At 30.5% G+C, this 13,788-nt stretch overlaps 1 protein-coding gene and 2 long non-coding RNA genes across 5 annotated transcripts in view; 2 read left to right on the top strand and 1 right to left on the bottom strand.

Moving 5' to 3' along the window:
- The window catches only part of LOC127900465 (uncharacterized), a 29,893-nt gene extending 17,795 nt beyond the window's left edge, over positions 1-12,098 (bottom strand). Inside the window, exon 1 of the long non-coding RNA XR_008052647.1 lies at positions 11,957-12,098. This is a non-coding gene — a long non-coding RNA (uncharacterized LOC127900465). The remainder of the gene's footprint in view (positions 1-11,956) is intronic.
- The window catches only part of LOC127898633 (40S ribosomal protein S27-2), a 32,003-nt gene extending 19,527 nt beyond the window's left edge, over positions 1-12,476 (top strand). For 2 of the 3 annotated variants that reach the window (XM_052435622.1, XM_052435621.1), the window contains exons 2-4: positions 11,577-11,678; positions 12,065-12,093; positions 12,181-12,476. In XM_052435622.1, the coding sequence (XP_052291582.1) occupies positions 11,577-11,678; positions 12,065-12,093; positions 12,181-12,307 (258 nt within the window). In that variant the 3' untranslated portion in view covers positions 12,308-12,476. Of the gene's footprint in view, positions 1-10,227; positions 10,390-11,576; positions 11,679-12,064; positions 12,094-12,180 lie in introns of those variants that run through there. The other variant, XM_052435620.1, reaches the window with a different exon arrangement.
- On the top strand, positions 5,324-8,972 carry LOC127900464 (uncharacterized). The gene is made up of 3 exons (XR_008052646.1): positions 5,324-5,564; positions 7,761-7,956; positions 8,202-8,972. It is a non-coding gene; the product is annotated as an uncharacterized LOC127900464 (long non-coding RNA).
- Positions 12,477-13,788: the final 1,312 nt, after the last annotated feature.

Raw genomic sequence — 13,788 nt, 5'->3', positions numbered from 1 at the left:
TTTTTATTTGTGAATGTGGGAATAGGTTCTCCAAAATGATATTGATTTGTTGAATCCTCCGGTTGAGCTTGAGAAGAAGAAGTACAAGCTTAAGCATCTTATTCAGTCACCCAATTCCTTTTTCATGGTAATGTGCCTTCTATTAATGTTTTATTGTTGATGTTGTTACTGTGTGAGTATCTTCTGTTAGAATGATAATAGGCTTATTTTCCAATTCTTCCAAAGGTTGGGATATTGTAATTCTAAAGTTTTTATTTCTGGAAGTACAAAATCTCAAATGTCTTGCTCATAGAATAATGATGATAAGAAGTAAACTTCTATGAAATAGTATTTGTTTTAAAATTAAATGTTTGTTATAAGTTTGAATTCCATCTTTGAGTCATAACTTGTCATTAACTCTTTTTTCTTCTTAAGTAAAATGCTACTAAATTAGTGCCAATGCATCTGGCTGAGTTTGGTTTTTTTAGTTCTTCTTCATATTATACAATTTTTTGGAGTGACACTAACTGCTTTTTCCTTTTCACATTATTGATGTAGGATGCGAAATGTCAAGGTTGCTTCAACATGTAAGTTTCTTGAGTTTTTATTTATATTTTCATTTAAATATATAAATACATATTGATTCTCACTATTTGGTTTGTCGGTAAATTTCAGAACCACTATTTTCAGCCACTCTCAAACTGTCGTGGTTTGTGGCAACTGCCAGTCCGTTCTACGGCAGCCCACTGGTGGACGTGCCAGACTCACTGAGGGATGTTATTTCCGGAAAAAGGGTGACTAAGTGTTACTTAATGATGGCAGAATTTTGTCACATCCTTTTTTTTTCTTTTCTCTCATTTTTCCTCTTTTGTTATGATGTATTAATTTTGATAGAACTTGTGGTGTGGTTGATGTTCTTATGTTTAAAAGATTATATTTTTAAGCGAATGTTTTGCATGCCGGCTTCTTGATTTTTGCACTCTTAAATGAGGATACTCATCTTTATAGATTACGTGATGACCACATATGAAAATGTGCTTTAATAAGTCATCAAACCCTTTGGGAATGACCAATGTGTGCTTGTAGACAAGGTGGGATCATGTTTTGCGAGTTGTTTCCAATATAATTGGTTAGATGCATTGAAGAATTTGAGTTTTGTGAATAACATACTTTTATTGTGTTCTGATACATTTACCCAGGTTATATTGAATGAGAATGTATGATTGTCCATGCACTAGTAACTCTATATTTGGGATAACCTGTGGTCCTCAAATTCTTTATTATTTGGAATGTATAAAATTTAATTCAAGATGTCAACAGAATCAATACAGTTCGATTTGGAGTTAAAATGTTTTCATTTTTATTTAATCCATCTGTTAAAGGGTGGGAATGAAAGGAGTGAGATGCAGGTTTACTTTGGAACTAGTTTAGAAGTTAATCTTTGTTTGTTCCAATACTATAGTCATAGCCCGCACCCTGTAGCATTGTTTTTATTTCCAGAGTTATGTACTTTGGACGATGACAACAATGGTGGTGGTGATATTATTATTATTATTATTATTATTATTAACAACAATAAGTTTTTTAAAATAATAATCACAATTATTATAACAAATAATAAAAATGATAATAATAAACTAAGGTCATTTTTTGTTCATTTTAATTTTAAGAGAAAAGTAAACACATTATAGGAGTATAGTTAATTTTAATTCTAGTTCATTTTTATTATCGATTGGTGAACATATTATGATTTATTCTTTCACAGCTAGAGATGTTAGTCCCCATCTTGAGTTTTCCTTCCAATTTTATATGAAATTGTTCTTCTAAAACAAGTTTTTTTTTAATTTGTACAAATAGAAAGTGTTATTTTTATTCTCTTAACTGCATACGAATTGATGGCAATTTGAAATGATGCCATTATTTAGAGGATCTGTCCTTGAGGTCACAATATCATTTGTTTAAAGGAACTATCCTTGAGATTACAAAAACCCGTTATTTGTTTTAATTTATTCACTCAAAATTCCCTGGCGTATTTGTGCTACATTTTGATTCATAATGTTGTCATTTGTTATTTTCACCAAAGATGACTTTCTTGTGCCATTTGTTGTTATTCATAATGTTGTCAGGCTTGAAAATGGGCTTCATTTTACCGGAATGAACTTGATTTGTTTGACCAAATATTATGTTGCAGAGAAGGTAGTATGGTATCAATTTTGAAGGGCAAGATGTGTATCACTATAATTGGAAAATTGTTACTCGCCATTTTGGTCTTTGGGTGTAGTTGATATGATGTGAGTTGCATGAGTATTTGAGTAACAATAGTGGTATTCATACCTTACTTAATACCACTCTTGGTACAACGAGTTTGCTATAGTTGCTAAACTTCTTAACAAATTGCACAAAAATTTAATAAACTTAAGTGACTTATACTTCTAAATTTCTCCTAATAACCCTCTAACTGCTTGAATTTGGATTCCAGTAATTGGGATTCTCCATGCGTTATTTTATGTGTATTTTTAAGATATTCTAATATTTTTTCTAATTCAGGTTTCTAAGTTGGGAATAACGAAATGTAAACAATGCTAAAGACTAGTTATTTATAATATTTCTATTATAATTTCTTCTAAATTAATCATTTAGAATTGATGTTTCCTATTCTATTTCCTATATTATATCCTCAGCTTAATATTACAATCTATATGGCTTTGTATTACAGCTAATATTCCTAAATTATCAGCTTGTTTAATGTACTCACGAAACATTTCAACAAAACAATTTTGTAAAGTAAATCAAATATAATTATCTAAAAGGCATGCAAGTTAGATTTTAGATTTAAAAAAGATCTTATAAACAGTTGTTCTTCTCTATTAAATACTCACGATTCTTTTGCAAATCTAGGTCAAATTGATTGGAAAATCACGTGTTTTGTTACAAATACTAACAAAAATAGTAACCCTCTCTCCCCCTCCTCTTTCTTTCTAAAATTTAAAATATAAAATCAAAATTTTTCTATTAAAACTCAAAACTTTTCGTAAAACCTTCTTCTCTTAAGAGGCATGGAAATCCCAACACAAAACCTCATTTCTTTCCCAAAATACTTTTCCTTTAGCTAAAACAATACTTAGGAGTAAAATTGGGCACTCAGAGGTCCTTCTTCAAGGATTTAGGTTTTCCTAGAAACCCAAGATTTGTTACAAAGTCTGATTTTATTCTTCGTAGAAAGGAAACATTCGTCATAAGCAAATAAAAGGATACTTGACCTTTAATGAAAGATCTATAACATGAAATTCATTCATTTATAAGCACATAGAAATTTGCAAAGGACTGGGTTTCTCTATTAAAGAAGAACTAAGTAGCTTAGCTACACTAATGGGCCTTTGGTTCAATGGGAGAAGCCTTATACTTAAAATATTGAGTGTAAGGGTTCGAGCCTCCATAAGAGTATTATGGAGGTTAGTTTCAGTTCTTCCTCAATTATCAATTAATTGAGTGGAGACAGTCTCTCCCTTACGAAATGTGAGTGGAGCAGGCACCCCTCGAATATTAGAAAGGGTTTAAAATATCTGAACATATACTTCAGTGTGTCAATGTATGGTGGTGGTCCCAGTTATATAGTATGATTGTAAATATTAATAGTAATGTCTGGTGTAACGTCAGTAATATCTGTGTATAACAGACTTAAAAAAAAAAAAGATAGCTTAGCTATAATATATTAGTTGAATAAAATAACTTACTTGAACTAACTTTTAAATAAAATGAGAAATTGAACAAGAGCTTTTGCAAATTGAAACTTGTTATAAGATATTTTTCTATATTTTGATTTGATTTGATTTCTTTCTCTCTTTTTTTTTCTTTTTTTGGCTCTAATCAGTCTTCTCGATCTTCCCTAGACTCTTATTTATTGTGCTCTTCCTAGTTGCTTCTTTATCTTTTACTTTCCACATGTGTGGACCAAAATACTTCTTTAATCTTCCCGTGACGAAAGGCAGTGTCAGTAAAATAATCACTATAACTTTTCCTTTTTGAAAGTTGTGCTTTAAAAGAGGTAGTAAGTGAAGGGTGACACTTTGCTGGATCATTGTTGAGTCCTGCTCTTGACACAATTTAAAAGTATTCATTATTCTTAAATGTAAGAGTGTTTAATTATAATATAATTAAGTGGGTTTACGATCGATCCATAAAAAAAGATTTAATTTGTTAATTTCTTTTAAATTATCTGAGAACTAAATATATATCTTAAATACACGCTATTTAATTTAAGAGAAACTATAAAAATAAATTAGTTAGGGATATGGATACACTATTAATAGATATAATTTAATAAATTATTTTTTTTTTATTTTGCTTACCGCCAAAAAGATTAATTGTATAAATTATTATTATTTTCCCATTAATTTTATTATGGAGTAAATACTTAATGTGTCGTAATTCATTTTGTTTACAATAAGTTAAAATACCATTTTATTATATTTTATACTAAGATATTAAGAATATATTGTGCCAAACTCCCTTATTTGTTTACAATAAATTAAAATTTCAATATATGTAATATGAATAAAATTAGATAGAAAATAATTTAATTTGTATAACAAAAATAAAATTTGATTAAATCATATTTGTTCTACCAAGAGTTTCATCTTACCCTAACTATTATTATTTAGCTAAGCATAATTGAAATAAAAATAATTGTTAAAATTAATTTACATATAATTAAGAAACTAAGATTGAAGATAAAACTAAATTTATTTATGAATTAAAATTCGAACTTCCAAAATAAATTACAAAAAAATTGAATGAAAAAGAAAAGAGAAAAAATTTTGAAAACTAAACCTTCCGTTTCTCACCCCTCTTCTGCACTTCTTCGCTTTCTCTCTGATTCTGCTCTTTATTTACTCATCCTCCAATTCTATTTTCTACCTTTTTTTAACTCATCCTCCAATTCTATTTTCTACCTTTTATCTTCTCATTTCTCTGTCTCCTCAATTCTTGCTTTCCCTTCTTTTTACAGGCAGGAGCTGCCTATTCCTTGTCTTTATTTTATTATTAAATTAAATATTTTATTATTCTTTTAAATTATTAATAGTCAAATGGAAACCACCTGCCACTTTACTATCAATTAACAAAGTGGCTCCTCATTTTTTATTTTTTATTTTTTATTTTTTATTTCAATTCAATCTATCTTTTTTGTCTTCGGCATTCGGCTTTGATTTTTCTTTATTCTTGAAACATAACTACAATATAAAATTAAAGTAAAATTAACATACCACAATTTAATTTAATAAAAAATTATATTAAAGGAGCATTAGGATAATTCATAAGTTATAAGCACATAAATCAACATTGTAAGTAAAAGAATGATACTCTTAACATTTATTAAAGGTACACTTTGTAGTGTTAATCACTTATTGTCAATATTGTGGGCCTCAATATCATCTAGATTGTTGTAAAAATCTCTACGATTATCTTCATCTTTGCTTTATTGATCTTCCATAAGAGATCTTATGCCTTGATATCTCCTTCATACTGCCCTCGGTAGAAATCCATGAGTTGATTATTTGTGGTCTTCGAGATAAAAGAGACTTCAGGTATATTCTAGCGATAATATATTTTTTTATTGAAGGCTTCAGCATCAATTTTGGATGATCTGTGAATTCTCTAATCTCAAATTCCCTTGCTATCATTTTGCTTCTCTAATGTCTAATCTACTTGGTTAAGGAATTAGTGGTGTAGATCTAAGGTATATTTGATCTTTCTAAGTTACCAAGTTCTCAAATGGTGTTAGATCCCTGGAGAAAAATAGAATGTTGTGCTTGAAATTCATAATACACTTCATACTTGAATCTCAATTTCGGTTCATTTGATTGGAAATCAGCCACCACGAACCGTTTTCCCATTACCATTAAGTTAAGCATCGTTGATGCCAACTTTCTTTCAAATGCATTTGTTTGGTTTAGGTCTCGAACAATAACTTGATTAAGAAAATCAAAATCTAATAATAATTGCGAAGTTAATATTAGTGGTTTATCTGTGAAATTTAATTCTATTGGTTTGTATAATCCCATATCAATGCTAACTTTTGTAATACTATAAGTGAGACGACACTTACAGTCTCTATATATTTTAGAGGCACTTTTTTACTTCTTGGGCAAACCTTTTAAGTATTGCCATGTTGAGTCTCCCCTGTGATAAGAAGTTCAGGTGTTTGGTGGGCAAATCTTGGGGTTTCATAGCTATGTTTGACGAGGTCTTTGAGAAAACTCTAAATGAACTCTATTTTGTCATTTTGCATTCTAGCTAGATGTTCTTTAATGATCCTAAAAGTTCAGTACTCGTAAAGAAAAAGATTTTGTTTTCTCTCATTTATAACTCACTTGTGTTTAAGTGTTCTGCGCTCATTGTCTGCTTTAATCAGTAGAGTTAAAGGTTTTTTTTCTTTGCCTGCTATTGGCGTTGATAAATCTTGAGTTTATCCTTTAGAAAATCTCTTTCTTCATACAAATCTCAGCATCTGTCATTTAATATTTAAAATTTTTTAACCATTATTTCAAAATGATTGCAAAAATATAAAGTGTTAGCAAAAGATGAAACAAATCCACTATTTTCATTAAAAAAAAAATCCACTATTTTAAACACATTGTGATGGGTGCTGAGACAAATATAGTAAATTGCAGCTATGTCTCTTGCTAAAGGAGTTACGAAAAAGTTCAAGCCAATTTGTTGTTTTGCAACATCAAAGGTTGATTTGAAATCATAAAATCCTTAATAGTCAGGCTTGTAAAAATTTATATTTTTTCTTAAAACTTTAGGTTAAGTAGATACAGGGGCGGAGACAGCATGTTGATTGACTGGGGGCTTACCCAACGACGATAAAAAAATTTAAAGAGTAATAAATATATAAATTTGAAAGATTTATCATACTTCAATATATGTTTATAATTGTCCTTTACGAGTTTTCATACATTGATAACGTTGCATTACAACTTCATTATCAATATTATTAAATAAGTCTTTTTCTATGTAAACAACTAAACTATCATTCATCCATTGCTCTCCCATTCGGTTTCATAACCGATTCTTCAAAATGTTCATGGCTGAAAATGCTCTCTCTACACTCGCAGTGGCAACAGGTAAAGTCAATGCCAATGTTATTAACAAGTAAACTAATAGATATACATTATGTCTCTTAGTCTCGACCATCCGCTTTGCAAGATCACCAATATCCTTTAATTGTGAAAACTCACCACTAGTGTCCATATCCAAAATATATGTATCAAGTTGAATCTCAAGTACCATGATATCAATTGTAGAGAACTCATTTGGATGCTTCTGCTTGTTGAAGCATCATCATTTTTTTCTAAAAATTGTGGCTCCTTTCTTTTGTAAAACCTTTCCATACCTATTTCAAAATATAAATAAAGATTATGAATATTGAGTAGTTTACTTAGGCTAGTAGCACTTTTAGCATATTCCCCTATTATATAATTATATTAATGCTATAAATTAATTAACAAACATTACAAGACAATAAAGCTAAACAAGCAAATGCTTAATTGCAATTGTTATTTTCTTAATTAATAATATGTGTTCTTTTTTATGAAATCTACACTCAATCACATAATTCACATTATATTTTTCAAATACACCAATAGCCCGATGATACACTAACTAATGGGGAAGAAAAACAACTACATCAATTCAACAAATAATTATATATGATTTATAAACAATAAAATAAAAAGCAAATAAAATATTAATTTGTACCTTAATTTTATTGAATGAAGAAACAAGGGGTTGTTTGAAATTTGGAGGAGAAATCACTTTCCACTTTGCTTTTGGAGATGCCGAAACAAGAAGAAGATGATTTACGCAAATTCCACTGTCTGTCACTGCTGTTTTGCTTTTGGAGATGCCGAAACAAGAAGATGATTTAGGGGTTTCAGATTTGCGTATTGGTGCAGGCAGTGGAATTGGAGAAAGGTAAAGAATAATAAAATATTATTAATGGGTTTGTGGGTTATTTAAAAATTTGATTAATATTAATATTTGTGGGCTTAATTTTAGTTTGTAAAGCTCATATCTTTTTATTTGTTTTAAAAACTTAAAGTATGTAATTATGTTTATGTGTTAGGGGTTTGAATATAAATTAGTGGGGGCTTAGGAAAAAATTTATTAGAAATTTTTGATAAATTAAATTAGTTAATAAAGGATTTTTTTTTTTTCAGTGGGGACTTAAGTCCCAACTGGTCCCAAGCTGGATCCGCCACTGAGTAGATAGATACCTGGTGTAGATCTCATAAAAACTGAAATCCTTGCTCAAAGGTTTGCTTTGAATTTTTGAAAAATAAAATGTTAATGCATTTAAGGCTGCTAAGATCTTACTACTATCACCCTTTACATTCCAGATGTTGTCTAGAAGACAATGTTGTGATGCATCTATCTTACCACAAGGTAGAGGCTTGAAAGATAAATTAGTCCCTTTTACGAATGTTGGTAGACTAATATAAATGAAGGTCATTCTCTTATCGTTAATCTACAAAATTGTAAAGTATATTAGAATAAATTTCTCCACTTAAGTAATTAATTAATCTATTATCCATTCCTTTGATGTGTTCAGATTTTACTTTATAGATTTCGTGATGACCACATATGAAAAGGTGCTTTAATAAGCCATCAAACCCTTTGGGAATGACCAATGTGTGCTTGTAGACAGGGTGGAATTGTGTTTTGTGAGCAGTTTCCAATATAATTAGTTATATGCTTTGACGAATTTGAGTTTTGTGAATAACGTACTTTTATTGTGTTCTGATACATTTACCCCGGTTATATTGAATGAGAATGAATTATTGTCCATGCACTAGTAACACTATATTTGGGATAGCTTGTAGTCCTCAAATTATTTATTATTTGGAATGTGCAAAATTTAATTCAAGATGTCAGCAGAATCAGTATAACTCAATTTGGAATTAAAATGTTTTCATTTTATTTGTTCCTTCTGTTGAAGGGTGGGAATTAAAGGAGTGAGATGCAGGTTTACTTTGGAACTAGTTTAGAAGTTAATCTTTGTCTGTTCCAATACTATAATCGTAGCCTGCACTCTGCAGCATCAGTTTCATTTCTGGAGTTATCTGGTTTACCTGTCGTGCCTGTTTTCTAAACTAGCAGGCTGCCCCCGCCAACTTTGTTCAATGGAATATTTAAAGTGGATTCCTATTTGATCTTTAGGCCCTCATTGATGTTCATTTATCTTGCTTCTTTTATATTTTTATGCTGGGTGGGGTGGCCATGAAAGTGATGCTTGTCTCCTTTCTGTGCATCAATTATTACTGTGAAGATGTATGAAGATCATTTCTGTCAATGATGGCAAAAGATTCCACTTCAATTCTTCATCAAATTGTTTATTACTTAAAATCTGTTGGCGTTACAATCAGCGAGTTATGAGAGATTAATTTCATACAATTATAACATAATTAGTCACTCGTACTACTAAGGTTTTATTTAGTGTAGTTTTCTGAATAAAATTTATTTAAATAGAGCCTTTGTTAATAAAGTTTTTACGAGTAGAATTTTCACCAAAAATATTTTAGTTGTTTGATAGTCAATGAAAACTTTTACTAAAAATTGTAAAATGAATTTAACAAGTAAATTTTATAACATTATGTTATTAAAACAATAAAATAAAATAAAATTGTCAAATAAAAATGATACTTTTAGATAATTTAACATTTTAAAAATGCTTTTCAACGTCTATCACTAAAATTTTAAAATTTGAGTTTCGAAATGTTAGAGGTAAAATAATTTATCTAATTTTTAAAAACTCTATTAAAAAATTAATCAAGTAACAACAAAAAAATTGAAAAGAACTTATGGCATTAAATGAGTACTTATATCTAATAAACGAGTCATACCAAACATGCACTAAATATATTTTTAGCTGAAAAATATACGCTATATAAAGATAGTAATTAACAAGAGAAAATTTTAATTCTCCCATAGCTGGGGACTTGAACTTTTTTGTTAGTCTATACCCCATGGCCGGGTGATTTCCATGCACCAAACTCTTTTAAGAACATTGATAATTATATAAAATTATGAATAAGATGCAGACAGAATACCTTTCAGACTGAATAAGTGCATGCTTTTAACGTGTGTTTTAAACATATTCGGTGTACAATTTTTTACGAAGCCCATAAGATGCCCCAAGAGGCCCGGCCCCAGAACAAGGCAATAAAACCCAGCGAACGGTCAGGATCCACAACTGATTAATCCAACGGTGAAGAAGAGCGCAATTCCTATTTTTATATAACCATCTTAATTTCGTTGCAAGCCTCTCAGCCTCCTGAGTTACTCTCTGCTAGGAATTTCTAGGGTTTCCTCCTGAATCTCGTCTGGCAATAGCAATTAGCAAGCATGGTGAGTTCATATTTCATATTTTATGATGCTTGTGTGCTTGTTTTATTACGAGGCTACTATTTTGTATGTGTTTTGTTTTGTTTTTTTTTTTTTTCCTATTGATTCATGTAAATCAACTAGTTTTGGGAATTGATAAAATCTAGTTCTGATTTATCCGATCCATATTCTGTTCCATCTGTATATTCCGGCAGAGCATATCGATATCGGCGAATTTGCCTCTTTATTAGGTTGCTATAGGCTGGGCGCTTTAACCATTCAGCCATGGATGTTTGCCTCTTGCGTTTTCATCTCTCTATCTTCTAACTTCTCTTTCTAGAAAACTCTGGAAAGGGAAAAAAATAAAAATTGAAAAAAGGATCAGTTTGAGGCCGTGTCTCGTTTGATGTTTACGATATATTTTCGGTTGAAATGCTGGAACCGCCCATTTTGTAGATAGTGTTCCAGTAACACTATCATATTCATGTTCCTAGAAGGTTCAACCCCAGCCTTTCGCTGTTTCGCAGTCGGGATGTTTGAATTATGTCGACTTATCTTTGACTCATGGTTAAGTTTATAACTTAGCTAATGGGCTCTGTTGTTAACTCATGCCCTTAAACAACTTTATGGTGGGAGTTAAAGTCTCAGAACATGTTAGTGATTATAACAAGATAAGAGTTATAAATTCTTATACAAATTAATATATCATAATTTAATTGATTGGATTAGATAAATCTCATCTTAAAAGACTTATTTTTATTATTTTGTATTTTTATCCAATCAATGAATTTAAACCACATCTCTTTGTAAAAGAATAAATTTATAAAAGATTTTCTAGTTGTGTTGTCATTGGTTGTTACTCCATTTCCCTCTCAATTTCAGAACTGAATCGAGGTAACTATATCTACAAGAATGTGAGTGGAGTATAATATTTGTGAGGACAAAAATGTGAATTGTGTGTACCGTCATACAAAATGAGTATTGTTGCACTTAGCTTACAGTGGCTATTTTCTAGACTTTCCAGTTCTCTGCAAAGAGTTTAGCTACTACCATACATATATAATACCAATAGAAGCACTAGATTATTATGATCATTATAACCAAAAATTAACTTGCAAATATAATTTGGTTTTAGTGTTGATATTTTTCTTTCTTTTTTGGTGGGTAATAATGTTGCTTCTTTGTCTTTTTGTTTGTGAATGTGTGAATAGGTTCTCCAAAACGATATTGATTTGTTGAATCCTCCTGCTGAGCTTGAGAAGAAGAAGCACAAGCTTAAGCGGCTTGTTCAATCCCCCAATTCCTTTTTCATGGTAATGTGCCTTCTTTTAATGTTCTATTTGTTGTTGTTGTTGTTACTGTGTTAGTATCTTCTGTTAAAATAGTAATAGGTTTATTTTCCAATTCTTGCAAAGGTTGTGATATTGTAATTCTAAAATTTTTATTTCCGGAAGGACAAAATCTCAAATTTCTTGTTCATAAACAAATTGTTCATAGAGTGACGATGATAACAATTAGATTTTAACAATATAGTATTTGTTTTAAGATTAAATGTTTGTTATGGGTGTGAATTCTATCTTTAAGTCATAACCTGTGGAGCCTTTTTTCTTTCAGCTGAGTTTGGTTGGTTTATTCTTTTTCATATTTATACTATTTGCCGGACTGACTGCTTTTTTCCTTTTTCACATTATTGATGCAGGATGTGAAATGTCAGGGTTGTTTCAACATGTAAATATCTTGAGTTTTTATTTATATTTTCATTTAAATTTATAAATAGATATCGACTCTCACTTTTTGGTTTGTCTGTAAATGCAGAACAACTGTTTTCAGCCACTCTCAAACTGTTGTGGTTTGTGGCAACTGCCAATCCGTTCTGTGCCAGCCCACTGGTGGTCGTGCCAGACTCACTGAGGGATGCTCGTTCAGAAGAAAGGGTGACTAAGTGTTGCCTAAATGATAGATCTTTTCATTTTGGTTATGATGTATTAATTTTGGTAGAAGTTTTAAGGTTAGACAGTGTTTTAACCTTTTGTTTCAAATTTAATTTACTCGATGTAGTGGATGATCTTATGTTTGGAAGAAAATATTTTTAAGTGAATGTTTTTTAATCATGCCATCTTTGATTTTTTACACCTTGATTGAGGATACAACTATTCATGGACTATGTCGTGTCCGTATATGCAAAGGTAAACATAAGTTACCCAACCCTTTAGGAAACGCCATCTGTGCTGAAGTTTATGAATGAGTTTTAGGATCTCTGTTGACAGTGTTGGACCAGCTTGCATCTTTTAACTAGTGCCCAGTGTAATTAGCAATGCGCATTCTGTATTAATTTTGGGTTTTGTGAATTACAAACCTGTGTTGTGTTGTGGCCGTCACTCAGGTTACCTTTGAATTTATGTGATTGTCCGGGCACTGGTAAGTGGTAATTCCTTTAATGATAACCAACGTGGATGAAACAAATTTGATTGCATTGAATTTATGACTGTCAAATGTCTTAATGCCTTTAGTTCAATGTTATTCTAGTCCTCAAAAATCTTTATTCTTTCAAATCTGCAAAATTAAAATTAAGGGGTCAACTGGGTCAATATAAGTCAATTACGGGATGAGTAGAATTAGTTTGGAATCAAAATGTCTTCTTTTGGATTTGTTCCTCTGCCTGTTCCAATGATAGAATCGTAGCCTGAAGCCCCGCAGCACTATTTCCATCTGCAGTTGTATTTGGTTCACCAGTTGGTGACTGTTTGCTAACCCAGGCGTGCCCAGGGGAGGCGAGAATGGGGGTTGTTGCATTTCCAAGTAGGGACAAGGGATGAGGATCTTTTTAGGGTCCTTTTGTTGTCGAAGTTTTAAATTAAGAAAGTTGGAGTAATGAAATAAAATTTAAATATGAATATATTATTTTTTAATAATAATTTTGATAAAAACAATCATGATATTAAAGATATTTCTCTTTCATCAAATTAATTTAGTTTACAAATAACAGCTGTAAATGTTTACCAAATATACTAGTTTTATAAAAGCTATAATGTTCCAAGTTCAGAAACTTTAATTGGCTTCTTGTAGTGGGAAATATTATTCCATACCATGAGTTTGTCTTTTAATTTTATATGAAAATGTTTCGGGAAAACACATTTTAAATTTGGACTCACTGTTTTTTTTTTTTTTCTGAGTTTTATGTATTGGTGATATTCCAAATGACCCCATTTTCTCCTGTAACTTGTAAATGATTGGGCTACCACTAATAATAATATGCTCCGAATCCGTTCGTGATGCCTATTTACACTATTAAAGAAGTGAGAAGACGTGTCCATTGAAACCAATAATTTGATACAACGTCACCATCATGTTGATAATTTCATGAACTAATTGACTGCTTAATCATCATGTAATTGAAATATGAACTAAAGTTTATCTTTTTAT

This window comes from Citrus sinensis, chromosome 2 (genome assembly GCF_022201045.2).
Source record: "Citrus sinensis cultivar Valencia sweet orange chromosome 2, DVS_A1.0, whole genome shotgun sequence".
Taxonomy (NCBI): domain Eukaryota; kingdom Viridiplantae; phylum Streptophyta; class Magnoliopsida; order Sapindales; family Rutaceae; genus Citrus; species Citrus sinensis.
The sequence above is the reverse complement of the archived record's forward strand: the minus strand, read 5'-3'. Positions and strand labels throughout refer to the sequence as shown.